Source organism: Chrysemys picta, chromosome 15, assembly GCF_011386835.1.
Source record: "Chrysemys picta bellii isolate R12L10 chromosome 15, ASM1138683v2, whole genome shotgun sequence".
NCBI classification, from domain to species: Eukaryota; Metazoa; Chordata; order Testudines; family Emydidae; genus Chrysemys; species Chrysemys picta.
Window position 1 is genome coordinate 9,204,969 of NC_088805.1, and position 20,886 is coordinate 9,225,854.

General features: G+C 48.7%; 1 protein-coding gene across 4 annotated transcripts in view; it reads right to left on the bottom strand.

Moving 5' to 3' along the window:
* KSR2 (kinase suppressor of ras 2) overlaps positions 1-20,886 on the bottom strand; it is a 301,542-nt gene that overhangs the window by 19,004 nt on the left and 261,652 nt on the right. For all 4 annotated transcript variants that reach the window (XR_010592848.1, XM_008171511.3, XM_008171509.3 and 1 more), the window contains 2 exons: positions 19,854-19,987; positions 6,415-6,546 (listed from right to left, as the gene is read on the bottom strand). Coding sequence is in view for 3 of the 4 variants with exons in the window: in XM_008171511.3 (XP_008169733.2) it covers positions 6,415-6,546; positions 19,854-19,987 (266 nt within the window). In the remaining variant the exon portion in view is untranslated. The remainder of the gene's footprint in view (positions 1-6,414; positions 6,547-19,853; positions 19,988-20,886) is intronic.

A 20,886-nucleotide genomic window follows, 5' to 3' on the forward strand; every position in this document is an offset into this window, starting at 1 on the left:
CGCCGAGACGAGAATAGGCCTCTTGGATGGGAGGCATAAACAGATTGACTGGTGAGCCTGGTACTTCGAGGGGGAGGCTCCTGCAGTGTTGTAATAGTGGCTGAACCTGCTGCATAGGGAGCAGCTTAATAGCTAATGCAGGGGGTAAATAGGCCTTGCAGCTGCTCCAGCTGCATCTGGAAGCAAGCGCTGTAGAAACAGGAGGTTTTGCTTTTCCATTCTTTCCCCAGTGCTAGATCAAGAGCCCCAGAGGCAGATATGTGGTATGTAGACTGTCCGTAATGTAGGGACTGTCTGGACAGTGATGCAAACTCCCCCACCCCACCCCACCTGGGATCTTCATTCCTGACCCGGCAGGACCAGCCCCCTCCTGGGGTGGAGAGGGTCGGTCAGACTCTCCACCCATTCGCTACTTGGCCACTCCAGACAATGAGCCAAGCCCCATGTACTCTGCTGTGAGCTGCACCTGACTTCTGCGTCGCTCTGGGGCAGCCCACTGGACATTCTGCAGGAGCTTCATTTCCAGCCGACAGCTGAGCTGGTCGACGTGGCCATGGATAGCACAGGCTGCACAGTTAATTTTGCAAGTCGTTTCATTTGCTGTGCACCGCCCCAGCACGAGGGGGTTTCAATGTGCCACAGGCGGTGTGTCTTGATGGAACTGAACTGTCTTGTCGGGGGGAAGCTGAAGATCTTGGCAGCTGAGCCGGGGCCAGCTGGGGCTTTCGGCACCTGGGAGGTGGTCTGAGATTGTGGAAGAGACCCGTGTTGGTAGCATCTGCTCAGGTGATCATCAGTTTACAGTGTTAACATTTAAAACGGGTCCCTATGGTTTCAGAGTCAACAAGCCCCTGAGACGGGGTCGGCTGGGTCAGGGGGACCACACCTCATTGGCTGATAGTGGGCTCATGATTTATAAGGTTTTCTGCACAACTATGAGGGTCGCAAACCCATTTTATTAAATGCAAGCTTAGGGCTCAAATCCTGACGTCTGGCACAGCTGAGCTAAGGACAAAGGTGTTTAAAGCCACTTGTGTGCAGCCCCGTCCCCATGGCCTCCATCCATGGTAGAGGGCAATGTTCTTCCCTGACTCCCCAGCCCCACAACTGTGGAGGGAGAGGAGTTTTGAGCCACCTCCCTCAGCTTTGCAAGAAACATCAATCTTCTGCTTCAAAAGCGCTCCGAGGCGGACAGCCCTGTCCATGGGCATTGTTCTGCTTCACATTTATAATATTCACCACCAAGACATGACTTGAGGGGGAGAAGAAAAAAAAAAAAGAAGATTGTCCATGACAGCAGCAATCGCGGCGCCATGCAAAATAGGTTGAAGGGGAGGAAAGGAATACAGCCTCGCGCGCTTCATCTTTCAGGTATTAATTGAAAACCAGAAATCCATCAAGTCAAAGGGGAAATGCACCTTGACAGGGTAATGAGAGACGTCCTGAAAAGCATCAGCCAGCGTGAAAGGAAGATCTAAGTCTCCCTGGACATCAACTCCCCTCCTCTCTTCCCCCCCATGACCCCACTGTGATTTCTTCTCTTGCTCACAATAGAACTGGATCTGAAAACTGGAGCTGGGGGCACAGTTACAAAGTTGTGAAGTATCCAGAAGGCAGACAATTAGGCTGGGCTCCTACCTCACCAGCACAGCTGCCTCCTGCTCCCTAGATGGAACTAGTGGGGGAGGAGGGCATGAAACATCAGCTTCTCTCCCCATAGCCAGCCGCCTACACTTCTCACTGCTGCTCTAGGACCAGAGACAGCCTCCAACATCACTTCCAAGAGAAGATGCATTCAACAGCTAGCTCGCCTTCACCCAGCTGTCTGCTCCCTGCTCCCTTGACAACCAGGCTTATTATCTGGTGTCTGGAGAACGGGATTTTATGGAAAAGTAAATGTTCATGCATTTAAGTGGACTCTTGAGATTAATCGGAAGGTTTCTTGGGGAATTTTTGTCTGTACTGTGTTAGTATTGCTGGCCTTTGGGCCCCCAAATGGGTTTGTTTTGAAATAATGTGCTTGAGAAAGGAATATTTCACCGGCTGCACACAGAGTGCTTTTGTAAGTAGGGTTCTCTTGTTTCTGCATCTACTGAACTTTCGCTTCATTTCTTTTTTGTTTGTTTGTTTGTTTTTTTGTTACGATAAAACTGATTGAGAACCAAAGCCCAGCAGCACCACCAACAAAAGCCAGGAGCTCTCTTCACATTCACTATGTTCAAGGCACAAATGTCTAAAAGGGGACTTGGGGATGAGGCAGGTCTAGCTGCAGCTTTTTAGCGTGCCAGTCACCAACCTGGGCACCAGGCCTAAATTCCCTTCTGGCATAAACCGGGGCAGCTCAGAGCCTTTGGCCCCGGGTCCATCCACCATGGCTCGGTCCTTTCCTCGCATACTGGACTAGTAACGTTAGGGGCTTCCTCTTTGAAGACAGTGGTGGTAGCCTGGAAGTGCCATTCTCATCAGTGACAGTCATTGGAGCAGAGGGGAGGCAAGATCAGACCCCAAGTTTGGAACTCTTGATGGTTTAAAGCTGAAAGGATCCATGGGCTGTGAATAATATAAATACAAACCGTTCTAAAGTTGCCTTGAGTGACAAGTCTGCATCTTTACAAAATGGGGGAGGTAGACATTTTATAAAATATTTCTTGCTCCAGAACCATGCCTGTCTTGGGGTTCAGGGGAGCAGGTCCAGCTGGCAGTATCCAATAATTTAGAGACAATTTTGTCCACTGGACTGGATACAGCACAATTAGAGGAAGGGGTGCTGTCTGCCGATGGTATTTGTAAGTTGCCCGTCACTGCGGTATGTTAAGTGCAATGGAATCTAAGGCCTCAATCTTGGGAAGTGTCCATTAATTTTGGATGCCTGTTTTCAGGTGCTAAATCTGACATGCTAGATCCTGGTTTTCAGAGGTGCTGAGCACTTGCAGCCCCTATCAAGGTCAACAGGAGCTACTGGTGTTCCATGCTGCTGAAAAAATGAGCCCTGGTCATATCAAATTGGGCACCCAACATGTGAACCCCCCACCCAAAAAAAGAAATTAGTGTGCCTAAGTGGCTTATACTCCCAACGGAATGGGAACCTGAAACATTACTGTGGGTATTTGGAGTATTTCTAATGAGTTCTCATAACTGAACTATTTCTTGCGTTAATCTGCTTGATAAACATGTATTGTCTGAGATGAAGGGAAAATAAAAAGCTTTGTACATATAAATATAGTCATATGTTCCCTTTCCTAGGCTCAGGCAATGCAGGTTAGATAGGGGGATAAGAGTGTTTTGAAAGGCTGAGTCTAACAGCACCATCTCACAGGCAGCTGTACTCCTTCCAGCTCAGCTGAGAGTCATTACTGATGGTCAGCGATTCAATGCAAAGCAGTTTTTAGATCCAAAGATTGCAGCTGTCCATCTCCTGAATGCGAAGAGGAGGAGGCTTCCAGAGAGAATTTTCAGAGGGCCCACTCTGAAAACTCATTTTCCAGAGTTTACTTTTCAATTCTAGACCACATCCTGCAGTCGCCTCCGTTATTTTGATGGCTGCAACCAGCTTTAATTAATTTGTTTTTCTAAGCATGATTTTCCCTTGCCCAGATCCGTGTAGGGTTATTCCGTAACTATCAGACCAGACGTATAACATTAATTACTGCAGTGGAGCTGAAGGCATCTCTTAGCTTTTTGACACTTAACATTGCTAAATTGATTGATTCCATTCCTTATTTTTCCTCCTCCGTAATGTAGAACATCTGTGAAGCAAAGTCTTAATCTCCTGGACATTCGGTGTTTCTCCATAAAACTTTTTCTATGCCAGAATCTTTTCCTAGAGCCTAGATCCCACTGCAGACACTTTGAATCATAGAATATCAGGGTTGGAAAGGACCTCAGGAGATTATCTAGTCCAACCCCCTGCTTAAAGCAAGACCAATCCCCAGACAGATTTTTACCCCAGTTCCCTAAATGGCCCCCTCAAGGATTGAACTCATAACCCTAGGTTTAGCAGGTCAATGCTCAAACCACTGAGCTATCCCTCCCCCATAAGGTCAGCCAACCAGCAAGACCATCCCTGCTTAGAGGAATGAACCAGAGGCACTGAAGTAGCAGAGCCGTGCCTACACTACCCTGCTCCCTAAGGCTTAGCAGAAAGGGGCCATGCAGGCTTTCCCTGTACCCTGGTAATTCTCAATGCCCCAGGAGCCGGATCTCCTCAGGCCACCCATAACTCCAGAAGAACCAGAACACCAGCCAAATCCGGGGGCAAAGCCACAGTGATGTCAGTTGTTATAGTGCCACTGAAATCAATGACCCGAGCTGACGATCTGCCCACTGATGCTTACCAAAAGGAGAAGAACTAGTGCTGTCCTGCAGTGCGCTGGGGAAAGAGACCAAAAGGGGGCAGAAAGGCAATGCTGCCTTATCAAGTCCTATGGCTATTTCCCTTTGCTGCCATTTTTAGTCCCAGCGAGAGGGCATGATTTGGTCCCAAATTCCATCCGGAGAAGAATCTGTGAACCAGAGCCTCAGCCGGTGGAAACTGGCAAATCTCCACTAAAATCAATTCCCAGCAGCTGAGGATCTGGCCGAACAATTCCCAGCAGCTGAGAGGATATTACGAACCAGGAAGAACAAAACCACTGAAAACTTTTCAAAGAAATCGACGGCTGCTTTAAACAGGCATAGAGCTCTCAGATAATAACTTTAAGCCTTAAGCAAATGGGTTTTGCTTAGTTTGATAAGATCCCTTAATTGCTTCTTTTTTTTTTTAAATGCTGAAGTTACACCAGAAACTGGTTTAATTACTGCATTTTTTAATGGAAATATCTCATCAGATAACAGCGTCGCATAAACTAATCACTGCATGCTGCAGTCGGTAAGGTGTCCATCAATATGGCACAAAGGAAAATTAATCCACCGGATAAAACCGATAGTCCTATGTCTGCCTCAAGGAAGATTTTGATCAGGGAAATGGTTGAGCCACTTTTACAAAGGATATTTTCTATTAGATAAATAGTGTGAATGATTAATGGCGCACTAGATGCTCTAACTGATGAAAAATTCACCATTTACTCTACTGCCTGTCATTTAGCAGCCCCTCCCCTACTGTCCGCAGTTTTCGAGCACAATTCTAATAATGTTTAAATAGTTCTAGATTATCTAGCATGGAGATCAATGTCCTTAGAGAATTCAGAGTATAGAACTCTTCTAGTTTCTCCTACCCACCGCGTCACACGCAATCAGCCGGGCTCTCTAAAATGTTTCACCTGTGTTCATGTTATGAAGTTTTTATAGGGGAGAGATGGGTCTGAACCCAAAACCCGAGAGCTGAAGGTGGATCTAGTTTCCTGGAGTTGGCCCCAGTAACAAAGTGGAAGTCCTGAAGTCAAATGGGATCTTGCCCCAAGCTGGGGGATGGCTTTTGGACTATGGTTTCAATTCAGTCCATTGGAGACAAGGGTCAACTCTGGAATTTGGCTGTTCTAAACGATGCAACACCCCATCATTTAGAAGAAAGGGTTAAGTTGAGGTCTGTCCCCAGTTTAGTCTGGTCAGTGAGATTTCTCCAGCACTCCCTATAGCAGCATTTAGCATGGAGACAATCTCAGCCCCCCACGCAACACGGGGAACGGCGCTTAAAGTGGAGAAAGGCCGCAAGGGTCGCAGACCCGGCAGACAAATATTTAAATATTTTTTAAAAATCGAGCTGGGTTGCTGATGGGTGCGCTTTAACCACTCTCTTACTAAATTTGGGGCTCCCAGTTTATGACAGCCCCCACTTTTTTCAAACTAGTTTAAGCATTGGCAGGAAGAAGAGAGAAAGAATCCTTCGGGCTGGCCAAGACCCCAGGATGTGGGGCAGCCAGTTGGCAGATGCTATATGACCTATAGGCTGCAGCAGTCACTTCCTTTATCTCCTCTGTGCCTTCTTCAACATAGAGATGATGCCAATGGATCCATACAGGTAATGGATGGAACCAGCCATCCTGGATTGGCCTGGTCCAGCCACTTCCCTGGCCTTTCCACAAACCCCTAACACATATGTACTGGGCTGGTAGGAACGTGGCTCTGTAGCACAAAGAATACTGCAGGCTGTGTTGCATTCCACAGGCTTCCTATAGGCAAGAAGGTGCCCCCCCAGCAAGGAATCCACACACACACCCTATTCCCACCTGGAACGGACTCCCTCCTGTTCAGACTGTTCCACAAACCAAAAATCTGCCTGGGAGACCAAGAGAGTTACTTAACTCCTGCTGCAACAACCTGGATTCCTTCAGTTCCATTTCACTTCCCTCCCGTCGTTCCCACCTGCTTTGCAGCAGCACCAGAATGCAGCAACACTGTGCTAGCCCATGGGCTCACCCCCAACCACAAACTCCTCCCCACAGCCAAATATTAGCTTGGGCCCACAACTGGACTCACCCAAGTGCAAAAACGTCGGAGGGCTTGGAGAAGGGCAGCTTGTCCTCCTCCGTGTCAGGCGAGAGCTGGCGGATGATTTCCGGGGCCAGGTGGCACAGCCAGCCGTTCTGGATCCGCAGCTTATTCTCCCTCCTGAGGAGACAGGAAGGCGAGAGCGAGAGCATCACTGAGCTGCCATTCAACCATACCTCCTACGAGGGTCCCTGCCATGAGGTGACAACCTGGGGTAGCAACTGGCTAAGGCTGCACGCCCTCACTGCGACTGTTCAGTCCAGAGGCAAACTGGGTTTACCTCACTGGGTCAATAAAGTGGTTATTCTAGGGTAGCACCTGTGTTCTAACTCCTCTAAATAAATCACAAGTAGAAACAAAATGAGTGACCTCACTTTTGTCCCATGTGCATGTTTGGCCATCTCACAAAACAACTATACAACAGGGCAGACTCTGTTCGTGAAAGCCCAGGACTCACACGGGGTGGTAGAAATGGAGCGATGTAGCTCCATTGGGATTGAGATTAGTCAGGAGCGTCGTGTGAAGAAACCTTGTGTAGCGCCTGCCCTAGAGTCTCGCAATGCTATGAGTTCTTTACACTAGCGACCGTCTCAGAAATCCACACCAGCAAAAGATAAATCTTTATCCAGTAATAAACTGTATTTGGAATTAGTGCCGCTGGAGTCAATCCAGGTAGGATCAGGTCCTAAAACAGAACAAAGCGGCTAGGGATAAACGGACAAAGGGCTAAATTCTGATCTGGTATGCTGGTGCAATTCTGGAGTCACTCCGCTGACTTCAGCAAAGGGCCTCCAAACGTACACTGCTCTAACAGAGAAGACTTTGCCCGGCAAATGACAGCCTGTGTGAAAGAAAAGACACCCTGGAATTTCAGGCCGTCGTCGTTACAGCAATGCCTGATATATACATAATATAAACCTTTACAGGAGTGGGTGGGTGAGGTTCTGTGGCCTGTGATGTGCAGGAGGTCAGACTAGAGGATCATGATAGGCCCTTCAGGCCTTTAAGTCTAGGAGTCTATGACAGGAAATATGTCAGAGACACACAAAAGCAATCCTAGCAAGTGGCTTCCTCATTGACTCAAACCATTTTGTACAGAACAATATAAGCAATGCAACCGAACCGCAGAAAAGCCCTTTTCATGCATCTGCTACAGCGCGACAAGACACCATATTACAAAAGGGAAATCGTCAGGAAATCTAAATAGAGCAGAAAGGTCCAGATGGGCGTGTGAACTAGCAACTCAAGGAAAAAAGTCATATTATATCTGCAAGTTGGGAGGAGGAGTTTTTGAGGAGAGCTATTCCAGTGTTGTTAGCAACAGAGGGCTAACATTTTCATTATTGAGTAGGGGAGCTAGACAGACAATGGCCATTCATTGAATGGGAGTTGCATGGTAAATCTCGGAGCTGGCTTTGAAAAGCTCACCCTATATTTTTATTACCAATAGCTTTGCGGACATATATATGTGGGTGAGGGTCCATGGATATGCACAGTCATCCAGTAATGCAATGCCAAATTTAATTAGAGGCCACTTTGCCCCTCGTTTTCACAAACATTATTCTTGAATAGATTTTTTTAACTGAACACTGCGGTGCACAGCCCTTCAGCTGCCTTTCACTGACCCGATGGCTTGAGCTTTGCCCATTCAGCATCTTGGGGAAATAATAAAATCAGTCAATGAATCAATCAATCAATAATAATGATGATGCTTTGTGCTCGGACAGTGCTCTCAGAGCACTGTATAAATAGGTGGGGGAACATTATTATCTCCATTCCATCAGGGTGAAAGACCAGCCTTGTTAGTGCACATTGTGGCCGGTGCTGCAGAAGAGGACCTATAACACTGGTGCAACACAAATAATAAGTAAAGGTAATAACAGTAAAGTAACGTGCCCAAGGTCACCCAGCGGGGCAGTGCTGGGAACAGAACGCGGGTCTCTTAAACGCCTGGCGGCTGTCTCACTCACTGAACCACATCAGTTCACGCAAGGCCTAATTCATGACCACTGGGATTCACTAGGTCTCCAATGTCTCCTCTCCAGCAATAACCTTTATGTCACCGGCTGGCCTGAAAGGACACTTCGTAATCTGTGCTGGCACCAGGAGCGAACACTGACCTTGCCTGGCACTTAGAACATTAACATTCATCACTCACGTCCCAGCAAGGGCACAGCCTAGGACCCAGAGCTCAACCTTTTCCTTCCCTAGAGTCCTGTTTATGAAAAACAGATGCCATATTACACTGAGCAATAATCCCTAGGGAAGCCATCACTGACAGCAATTAAACAACTGTTAGTTAATGAAGTGAACTCAGGTCAGCATTAGCAAGCAGCGGGACTTGCACAAAGTACCGATTGCCTGCTCTGTAACGGTCTCAAGGAAGTCAGGTGTGTGGCCTAGGAGCTCGGCAATAGCATGTTGAGTCACCTGGGTCGTCTAAAGTGACGTGGCCGGGGGGCGGGTGTCATGAGCTCAGCTCCTTTGTCACTTTGCTGGCCAGTGTTGGGAGCATCAGGCGGGAGTTTGAATAGGTGAGACTCAGAACCTTGGGACAAAGGCGAGATTTATGTCACTGCTCCAAGGCCGCCTTCTAATTGCAGAAGGGGAACTGGAGGCAGCCTCAGTGCTCTCTTCTAGGAGCTAGGATGCTGTAGTGTCGTCTGGTCGGTCAGATGAAAGGACCTCAGATGCTCCAGCTGGAGTGCCAGGGTTGTGGGAGGAGTAGCCAGCCTGGCATAAAGCTAGATTTCATCTCAGAGCAGAAAATAAAACGCAGAAATAATAAAGCTGGACTGACATTTTCACCAGTAAATAGTGATTTTCCTCCTTTCCTTCTCGCAGGATGCTAAAGGAAACATTTTCAAAGAAGCCTCCTAAACCATAATCAAATCCCACCTATGGCCCATCTCCATCTGCCTCATGCACACCGTCCAGTCCAAAGCGTCATTTGACCCCTATAATTAACAATGAAAGCAGAATGTCCTGCTCCATACACTGATCTCCATCCAAGGCGATGCCCTCTGTGCTTTCTACCACAAGCTGTCGCCATATACATGTTTTCGCCTGGATTACTGTTGACTGTAGGACAGTTGGGTAAGGGAATCTGTCTTGCTCGGTGTTTTATAAAGGGAGACCCCACAGAATCAACTCCAAGTGCCTCCTAACTCACCCATGCATCTGCCTTCCACATTTCTGCATTACCCCTGGCCAGCCCCTAATTCTTACATCTCTGCCTGCCCCCCAGTCAAGCTGCATGCGCTAGATTTCCACCCCTGAGTCCCAAGGCTACACACAAATCACACACGTCCTCCCCTGCAAGCACCCAGCCAGGGTCATTTGTAATTGGCTCCCCAAACATTAGCCCATCCTCACTCTAATTCCACTTCTCACATCCTGCTTCATTAAAACCAGCTGCCCCAGTAAATGTATTTGCCAATCTCTTTGGTGACATGACTATTAATCCTGAGCCCTCCCCAGCACATTTTTAATCCTGCTCCCCACCTCATCTACCAGTCACTCCCTTTATCTCCTCAAGCTCCTGGCTAATCAATACACATATATTACGATCCTTTAGCAAATGGATGATACCAGCATGCCAGGTAGGTTTCCTCCTCCTTTCACCTGCCAGGCTGGAGCTCAGGAGGTATCAGTCACACGGGCACTGCTCTCCACTTGAACCTGCTCCCCAAGCCACACTGGAGCTGCTCAACAAAGCTGTCTCCTCAGCCAAACCGTGTCCATAAGGGGACGTATTCTCCCCCTCAGCATGACATCTGGCCCAGCCAGTCAGCAGCCCAGATACAAGGCCCTTCAGTTTTGGTTTTCACTGATTTTTTCCAAAAAAATTCTTGGGTTATAAAAAAAAGCCATTATTCATGTTTTTACCGATTTTCACCCTAAATTTTGGGAGTGTCGACTCCCTGGACCCAGCTCCCTGTTCTGGAAGGAGATCTGGCGGCTCATGAACTGCCATCTCTCCTTCTGGAGAGGGGGGCCAGGGCCAGACCCCAGGCGGGTCCCCCTCACAGAGTTTCCACCAGACGGCTCAGCACACCTGTGCAGAGGAGGGGAACTGCTGATCGGTGGCGGCTGCTTCACAGTCAGGGAGCAAGACGAGTGGGAAGCCAGGGCCTAGCAGCTGAGTCTGGCCAACTGCTGTAATGACAGGCCCACAGGGAGCAGGTGGCTTCCTCAGCTGCTACACTGAGACCATAACCAATGAGTACAGCAACCGCTGCACCCCAGGAGTACTGGGCCCTGCTTCCCTGCTGGGTGCCTCCCACCTGCTGAACCCCAGAAATACTGGGCAGCCCCTCCCCCACCAAGAACCCCGTAAGTACCAGGCATCCCTCGCCTCCCCACCCATTGCCCCCCCATGAGTACCAGGCACCCCTCACCCACTGAGCTCCTCACCCCACTGCCCCATGAACACCCCTCACTTCTCTGCCCAGTGCCCCCCTCATGAGTACCAGGCACCCCTCACCCACTGAGCTCCTCACCCCACTGCTGCATGAACACCCCTCACCTCCCTGCCCACTGCCCCCCATGAGTACCAGACACCCCTCACCCACTGTACCCCTCACCCCATTGCTCCCCATGAGTACCATGCACCCTGGCCTCTGCTCCCCCTTCTGCACTCCACATTTTGTTGCAACAAACCTCGATGCCAACTCTGCCCACATATCTACACCAGCAACACCATCACAGGACCTAACCAGATCAGCTACAACATCACCGGCTCATTCACCTGCACGTCCACCAATGTTATATATGCCATCATATGCCAGCAATGACCCTCTGCTATGTATATTGGCCAAAATGGACAGTCACTACGCAAGAGGATAAATGGACACAAGTCAGATATCAGGAATGGCAATATACAAAAACCTGTAGGAGAACACTTCAACCTCCCTGGCCACACAATAGCAGATGTTAAGGTAGCCATCTTACAGCAAAAAAACTTCAGGACCAGACTCCAAAGAGAAACTGCTGAGATCCAGTTCATTTGCAAATTTGACACCATCAGATCAGGATTAAACAAAGACTGTGTATGGCTTTCCAACTACAGAAGCAGTTTCCCCTCCCTTGGTGTTCACACCTCAACTGCTAGCAGAGCATCTCACCCTCCCTGATTGAATTAACCTCGTTCTCTCCATACTGATTTATACCTGCCTCTGGAGATTTCCATTACTTGCATCTGAAGAAGTGAGGTTCTTACCCACGAAAGCTTATGCTCCCAATACTTCTGTTAGTCTTAAAGGTGCCACAGGACCCTCTGTTGCTTTTAACCAAGAGGTAGGTCAATTAGAAACACAACCCTCCCGACACACTGCGTGAAGGGCCGTAACTAAGAGTTCACAACAGCACAAGCAGCTCACAATGCTTAGTAAGTCTCTGCCATCACTCTAGAAACCTGACAGCTCCTCTTCGTCTTAGCTATGGGGAGTGCGCCTTGGCAACCAGGAGCACCAGCAACGCTCAGATGCCTCCATGCTCCAGGAGCTTTCAACTCCCACCAGCAGGCTTTGAGATTCTTTGCTGGCCCTCACGTGCAGCTCTTAATTACAAGTTGCTACCAAGCACCAAGGTCAATTAAAAGGCACCAAGATTCCCCCTGCTACTGAAGTCTGTGCTCACAGCACTTCTCTAATGGTGGGTGAGGGGGAGAGAGACAAGCACCAGTAATAGGGCGTGCACACAGGGCTCTGAAAAGCAAAGCCTTGCAAATACAATGGAGTGGCTTCCTAAATGCGTCCTGAAGCTCAGATTGCAGCAGCTCCCAGGTTTCAGCCATTCCTTTGGTTTTCACCCTTGTGGTCCCCACCTCTGCTCATCAGTCCAAAAACTCCAAACAAAGCTCAGTTGAATCCAGGAGATTCCCACAGTTTTGACACAAAACCACGAATCAGCGGAGGTCTGCCTGAAAGTACCAATCGGCTCAAACCATCCAGTTCAGCGATACTCTGGGGTGCCAGGATTCCACTTTGGCCCATTATTAGGATGGGATTCAGCTGGGAAGTTCTGGTACAGATCCATCTCCAAACTTCCCCGAGATCCAGGTGCGTTTGAGTCTGGGGTTTCAGGGTTTAGGAGCCTTCCACTGAACTGGCCTGGGCTCGGAGATTGTACCGAGAGCCAAAACTGAGTACATTTGATGCAATTTTGGGCCTCCTGACATAAGTTGTTCCTGGCTTTGTAAATAAGCTGTCCCCCTAGACTCAAATGAACATGTGTTATTGACTTAGAGCCTTGCAAAAACTAGTGATTTAAACACAAGGTTTTATTACTTTTACATTAAAAGTGAGAGCAGAAGAGCTCGCCAAATTTTGCAAAATCCACTCCCCTCATTCCTAATCACAGACGAGGTCTACTGAGTGCAGCCAAGTATTTAAAGAAAAATAAAACTCTCTTGAGCTAAGTCTTTAAGTAAGTCTCTCCAGTGCAGATTTTAATGATCACATTAAGCCTATTCATCAGACAGGCATATGCACTTTTGCACATACCTAGATTGCAAATGCATTATGCCTCATGCTCCTGTCAACTCAGGGTGAGTTTTCACTGAACAAAGGTGCATTCTTTCCTCAAGGTAGCTAACAGGTGGTAGCTAATGGGGTAAAATCTTTGTGAAGACCAGGCAGTTTGCTGTTTTCTCACATTTTAGCACATCTAGGTAAACCCTAAGCTCCCCCATAGCCCTTACTTCATCCTGCTGTATCACGTATGAAAACTACAAATTGCCTTGTCTTCACTAGGGTTTTACCTTGCGTCAGTTACCAGGAAGTGAGAAAGAACACACCTTTTTTTCCCCTAGTGAAGACAAAACCTCAGTGATTTTCACATGCACTTTGTGCATGGTCTGTGCCAGTGCATCAGGTGTTGTAATCGTTGTTGTCTTGTCCCACAATCATCAGATCAGGCCATGGAGTTTGAGAATGAATTCGGCAATTCGTCCAGTCTCCTTTGTAAGGGATCAATCCAAGGTGTTCAATCCAAAAAACTTCACTTTCCTTACAATATTGTATTCAAAAGCCTGAGCAGGTATTAGAGCCTGCTCTTGACATGTCTTGCAAAGTGGATATATTTTGGTCCCACCTCTATTGATTTTCATTCCAGCAATGTGACCCATCTGCAATCTCGTAACTGTGGATATTATTTTCCTAAATGTTTTGGTATCAATCAGAAGATCTTTCATCTTTTGACCATTAATTTCTGCTAATATTTCCCTTGAGAGGGCATCAATATCCTCAACCACTGTCTTTCCAATCTGAGTTTTCAATCTTCCAATTTTGGCCAGGTCATCAGCTACCTCACTCCAGTATACATCAACGTGTGATGGAATCCATTGAAAAGTCAATTTATTGTGTCAGCAGACTTGGGTGAGCAGCCTGCAATGGTCTCTGTATGGGCAGACCCTTCTTCCTTACTGGGACCCTTTGTAAGATGAGGGGCTTCATTTGGTTCATTATGACTCTGTAAAAGGGAAATTATACAGCAAATACTGATGCCTGCATGTGACGGGCAGTACCTGGTTCTTCGAGGCCCCCTGCTGGAGGCCCCACAGAATTATCACACCCCACCCGAGGAAAGGAGCAGTGAAGGTGGGTCTTCCAGGCTGCCTAGAGAGGCTGCGTGGAAGCAGCCAATCCGAGCCCAGCAGGCTCAGATAAAAGGAGCTGCAGGGCCTGAGCAGGTCAGTTCCTGGCTGGGGCCAGAGGAGCCAGGTTGGATGCTCCTTGCTGGCCACAAGAGCTCAAGCGAGAACCAGAAGATGGATTCTGGTGGCGCTGGCATTCAGCGAGGAGGAAGAGGATCTGAGAACTTCAGCCCTGAGAGAAGGGTGACGAGAAAGGAGCTACGTGGGGAACGGCCCAGGAAACAGCAGCAGTGAACGGGAGGCAGCAGTATGCAGCTGCTGTTTATAGGGTCCCTGAGTTGGGACCAGGAGTAGTGGGTGGGCCCAGGTTCTCCCATTGGCCACTGGCAAAGTGACCTCAGTGCTGAGAAAAGGGACACGTTTCCTTTACAAGCCTGAGCAAAAGGCTGGATTGAAAGGCGTCCAGGAGAGGCTGACGAGAGAAGGCCAGCTCAGGAAGGCGAGGCTGAGGCCACCTTGAGCCTGGGATTGGAAGACTTTTGTTTTGTGTTATTTTGGACCTGACTACACCATCTCACTGTGTGACATGGCTGGAGGGCTGAGCCACTGAAGACCTACCAAGAAAGGTCACCAACCTACAAGGGGCACCTGGAGCCGGGGGGGAAAGTGCTCAGGAGGTGAATGCCCCGTCACACTGCAACGTTAGAGGTGCAAACCTGCTTGCTGTTGAGAATTCCTAGCGAGTTTTCTCGAACGTGTTGGGAAAGGAATGGAATGTTAGAAGCCACCCCAGAACTGGCGGGCAGAGCAAACCAACCTGCCAATAGAATCCCTAACAAAATTGCAATTAAAAAAAAAAAATGCACTAGTAGCATCTGGTCTCTGCTCCTTTCCCAGCTCAAGCAACTGCATTGGGACCACAGCAAACCTCCAAGGCCACCCACAAAGCAGGGCCTGTCTTGTTATTAAAGTTGAGGGCCACTGCAGTGAGTGGAAAAATTCTCTCAGGAAGGCAGAAAAGACTGCTGCACACGTGTAGGATGAATCCCGCTGAGGCCGTGATGCAAAGTGAAATCCGGTCATCACACCCCTTTCCAGTTTAGAAAACTGCACGGTCTGATGACTGTAGATCTATGTAATTGGATGTTTTTCATACCTTCGAGAATAGAGAATTAATTCAGAACCAACCTATGGGCTGCATGTTAGTGGTGCCTGCGAGGAGAGACCTGGTGCCTGAACTATATTGAAAGCCCTCTGGGGCAGGGACCTTGCCATCTTATGCAGCTATGTAGCACAAAGCTCAGTCTCCCTGCTATTCTTATTTAACATTTATACTGTGACAGTGTATGGAGACCTACCAAGTTGGGGCCCAGCTGTGCCAGGCACTGTACAAATTTATAGGAAATGACTGTCACTCCCCACAGAGCTGAGCTTATCCTCCATTTCCAGTCCTGTTTGTTTGTCCACCTGCTGTGCACTTGTAATAACCTAGCCTGTAAACTCGTTGGGACCGAGACTGTCTTTTAAACAAGCGTTTGCTCAGGTCAGAGTGCCCCCAGTCCTTCCCTGGAGCCCTTCGGTACAACCACAATGCAAACAACAACTGCGGGGTGGGGAACAGAGAAGTCGGGCAAGGCTCTTTTCAGGCAGTCACTGAACACCAACTGGAAGGACCCTCTCCTACCACAACTCATTAGCATTCCCTGCTCCTTTCGGCTCTGTCAAAACACCACCCTCGGCAACTGAAACCTGCAATTTACTCCGCAGAAAAACAACAACAACAACAACTAAACGAGAAGATGCGCGTTGATAGGTGCATTAGCAGAGCCCGCTAAAGGCAAACACAATAGGGCATTCAAACAGCAGCAAGCGCCAGGTGCCGAAGCCCTCTGGCATGCCTGAGTCACGCAGGGAGTGGGGGTGGACTGCGCTGGCACAGATGTTTGCAAAGCCACGTCGCAGACACTTGAGCTACGCCCACGTTGAGTCACAGGGCACAGTATTGACGTGGTTGTGAGATCAAGCCCACTTGCCCCAGGGAGCAGGTTAGGCTATTCTAGTACCACCTCAGGGAATGTACAAGTGGCCACATCTTGAGGGCAAATGTCCAGGTAAGTCCTGGAAGGCAGATAGGTTTGTCACCCTGCGCCTTCAGAAAGGGCGTGGAATTCAAACCGTTTTGGATATTACTCCCTTGTTCTGTGGGAGGGCCTCAGAGGAATGAAGAAGTATTTCATCTCCATAGGATCTGCTCTGAAGATCTGGCCCATCCTTGGAGGCTTTGTTGTCCACTCTTCTGGTATGAAGTCACCCAGCCCTAACGAAAACAGGACGCTTGGGATCTTGGGAGAGCTGCCTCAGCCTTTCCTTCTCCCAGGATGATGCCCTGAGTATATTGTGTGTAGGTCTTTCAGCTGATGCCTTTAGAAGTGAAGGCCTTGTCTCTGCTCTGCACGGGCATTAAAAATCCCACAGTGCAGAAAAGCGGGTTTGTTCTGTTGACCTGGAAGAAACTTCCCTCCATCCCTTCTTATTGCTTAGCTGCATCCCCACCTTGACAGGCAGAGCGAGTTTATGAAATGTTTTGAGAGCCTTTGGGAAGAAAGACACTGTGTAAATGATCCTGGATTCATCTATCAGTGCAATATTAACTTCTTCACCTGTTGTCCGGTTGCCGCCAACAGGGTCAAACATCCTCAGTTTGTGTGTGGTACCTCCAGATCCCAGAAGGAGGTGTACACACTGGTTGTCACCCTAATTCTGGGCACTCTTTTAACATACCCAGTGTTCTATGGCATCAGCCTCCCAGGCAAAGGATGGAAGAACACCTAGTGTGAAGGTCTAAGGGATGGACTGCATTGGGGTCAGGAGCTATCTAAAAAGAATAAGAAAGCATCAATCAGAACAAGCCAATGTGTGGAGGATCAGTTCTGTAACAACCCCTTGTAATCATAGCAGGATTTGAACTTGGAATCTTTGGTCTGAGGACATAGATCACCACCACTTCAGCCTAATGAGAAAGCCCATTAGCAGGTAGCTGTAGTAAGTTGTTATCTTCTAGTGGCCCAGCCACTAAAGTGGGACAGGAAACACCATTGGCCAGTGTATCACATTTGCAGATACCGTGTGGAAAGTGCCAAAACAGAGGTACTCCTAGGACTTTTAAAGCTTTGGGAAATGTTTGTGCTAAAAATTGGCAATGATCTAATTATGCGAGTCGTAAGAAAAACGCTCATCGCACAGTTAACCACTTAACTGGACAATGGATACACTGGCAAGAGGGGTGGAGGATAGAAATAGGTGGCCCATTATCTCTTTCTTTAATCCTCTGACTTTGACACACTATAATTAAAAAACGATTAAAATATACCATTTATCTCACAGGTGGCTTTGCAATAAAGCAATAATTAACCGCAACAAATCTCTACAATACTGAAGGTTTGCTTTTTTAAATATAGGAAGAATTTTTAAAAAATGAAACAAGTTAAATCTAAATTAGGAGGCACCTGAAGTGGAGTTTGCCTTCAGCCGTTCTTATCTTAACTGATGGCAGCATAGACTGGTCTAGAGCTGATCATCGATAGAGGAGCAAGAGATCAGGGGAGGAAGAATTTGGAAGTGACTTTGTTCTATGCTCTTCTGGCCTAGGCGAAGGGAACCGCTGCTGCAGCAGCACGGCAGTCCTGTTTGGACTGGTGCTTCTCATCAGAGAAGAGATCATCTGCAGGGACAGACTGCAGCAGCTGCACATCAGGTGCATAAATAAAATAGCCGAAGCCACTTCTCTGGAGAACACAATGCTAAGGGGGAGAGTGCAGAGAACCGTTCCCTCTGGGAGCGATAATGGATGAACACCTGTCCACTGTAACATGAGTTGTCCTCTTCTGAAGGTAACACTGAAGCCACCGAGGGATCCCTCCTCTCCCCGCGCAACATTCTGGCCCAAAATTCCAGTTGCTCTACTATAACTCATGGTTCCCAGTCTCAAAACCAGCAAAGCAATCCAACTGCCAGAGCAAGGAGACTAAACCCTTCTCCTGGAGGCAGCCTGAAATCATTCCAAACCCAGAGACGCACATCCTCGGTTCTAGGACGTGGCTGATCCAGACAGAAGTGTCCCCAGTGCAGCATCAGACAGCATGCAAAAATATTCCTGCTCCAGAATTAGTGCCGCATTTCCCAAGGCTCTGGCTAAGAAAGGAACAGCAGGGAGGAGTCTGATCACTTGATTCCATATAGGAACCGTAGTGGGACAGAACAGGTAAATCGCTGCAGCACATGGATTCTTGGCTGGGTGAGGCAGGATACCGACCGCGGGCTAGTGGAACTGAGCTGAGGATGTTCCCCAATCCCCGCTCCCGCCCCGACTCATTGTACGGCCATGGACAAGTCATAGCTTCTCTGCTTCAATAGCCCACATGTGAAATGGGGAGGATACGACTTCCCCCACAAGGGGGCTGTGCAAATCATTGATTTTTGGTTCACTGGCAGGTTTTTTTTAAAAATGAAGGTTCTTTTGGGGTGAAAATGAGATTTTGGGGTAATTTTTATTGAATCAAAAATTTGGAAAAATGTAGTTTTGGGTTGAACAAAACCTTTAGCATTTTTAACCTTTTTCATGAAAGCAAAGGAGGAGGTGGTGGTGTTGGCACCCGAATAACCTTCAGCTCAGTGTGTGGGACACTCACTCGGGAGAGCAGGGACCTGAACCCAGATGTCCACCTTTCAGGTGAATGTCGCTGGGCTCAAGTTATAAGGGGCAGGGGTGGGGGGCACCACCACCTCCTGTCTTGTGAATGGTGACAAGCCAAAGTCCCTTGTGAATCTAGGCCCGGCCAAAATTATTCAGCAAATTTGACCCAAAACTGCATTTCTCAGCAACTAAATTATTTGTCCAAAGAATGTCCCCCAGTTCTAGTTGTGAGGACTGGTTGATTAACAGGCTTTAAAGATGATAAGTATTATCAGCACATCAACAGGTGACACGATATCCCTATGAAATGCCCTCCAGCACAGCACCAAGATCACAGGGAAGCCCATTTCACACAGTTCTGAACTGAAACTGTAAACTGGACCGTTTGCTCAAAACGGGGCCCACGTTCAGTCCACAGACCTATGAGCTCTGGGCTGCGATCTGAGTTGGTATCTAGACTTGAATTATGAGTGAGCGCCCACCTGCTTTGGGGTTTAACTACAAATCTGCCTAGACTCGGGGATGAAGAAGCCCTTTCCTCCCGTTGGCACATCACTACCAAAAGAAAAAGCAGGTCAGAGCGAGTCACAATGCCTTCTGCCCCAGGAAAAATTCTGGGTCAAAATCATCCCCTCTGTAGGGTGACTGGGAGTTTTAAGCTGCCACTGCATCATCCCATCCAGGGAGTGGTTTGCCTTGCCCTTCCCTCCACCACTCCCTTGGTAACAGGCTGGAGGCACTGACTCAAAAGGCCATTCTTGGTAAGCTGGCAACACCCTCCACTCTGGTTCCCAGAAACCAAACCGTGTCCCTGCAGGGGGAAAGGGGACACAAGGAAGAGGAGGGGAATTCTCTGAGCCAGCCCCACAGCTCCCCCAGGCCAAAGCAAGTCTACAGAGCCACAAACCCACTTCTCCATGGCTGACTCCTGCGTGGGTCCGTGGCCCCTCCTTGGGCCTATCCCATAAGGGATGGTCGGGGGTGGGCCACGAGAGGAGGACGTCATTAGCAGAGAATGGAAGGTTACTTTTTCGCACAGAAGACAGGCTGGAAGATGCTAGAGACAAACGACGGTGTGGAGGACTAAACACCCACAGGAGCATTTCCAGCACCCCACAGGCTTCAGCTCCAGCCTACCTGCCTGCTTGCAGAACTCCCGATATTCTGAAGAGCCCGAAGTCCGTGATCACCACCTTCCCGTTGTCATAGAAAATGTTTTTGGACTTGAGGTCTTTGTGAAGGATCCCCTTCGCGTGCAGGTACCCCATTCCCTGCAAGAAAGGAGAGAGAAGCAACTGGAAGGGAGACACAAACAACTGGAATAGCATAACCCTCGAGGAGACACCAGCTCGTGCCAGCATGCGGCATGGTTACGGATGGCTTTCAGTACCATCTCTGTACGGACCAAACGCAAGGAGAGGGGAAGGGATTTCAGACGTGAGTGCTCCTTCACTTCCAGGCAGCGGAGCGTTTCCAAGCGAGGGGTCCAGGAGGGGCGGGAGCACACACATTTGTATCACCCCTCTGCTTGCAAAACAGAATTTCAGCTGAGAGAGAAAACCACATGACATCCTTGGCTCCTGCCTTGCACACGGCCCTTGGGCGGCGCACAGCAGGGTGCGTAGGGCCATGATGCTCTAGTGCAAGCATGAGCAGGGTGCAACTAAGATTTCAGGTAGCCCGGATCCATTCAGCCCTCCACAGCCCACTCCTGCACCCTAAAGTTCTAGTCAGCGGGAGCGTGAACCCCCAGCAGAGCTCTGCCCTAGGGGACACAGGGAATGCACAGGGCTGCTGCACCAGTGAGCCTGCAGCCATGCAAAGGGCAGCTTCACTAGTTACTATCTGCTCAGTCATGACCACTGGCCATTGCCTGTGTAAGGGCAGTGTGGAACTGCCTTGCCCCAGGAGAAGCTCCGGGAGCCATTCTGCCTTAGGTAATCACAAGACATCCAGGCATGCAAGGGAATGACTATTCCCTGTGCTGCGTGGGGCTCGCTGTCTGACCTTAGGCTTGTCACTTGGAGTCTCTCTGCCTCGGTTTCCCCATCTGTAAAATGTGGATGACTAGGATAAGCCAGGAATTCGCAAGGGTGCTGTGAGAATCAATTAATGTTTACAAAGTGTATTGAGATCCTTGGCTGGATGCTGCCAAAGAAGAGAGCCATTC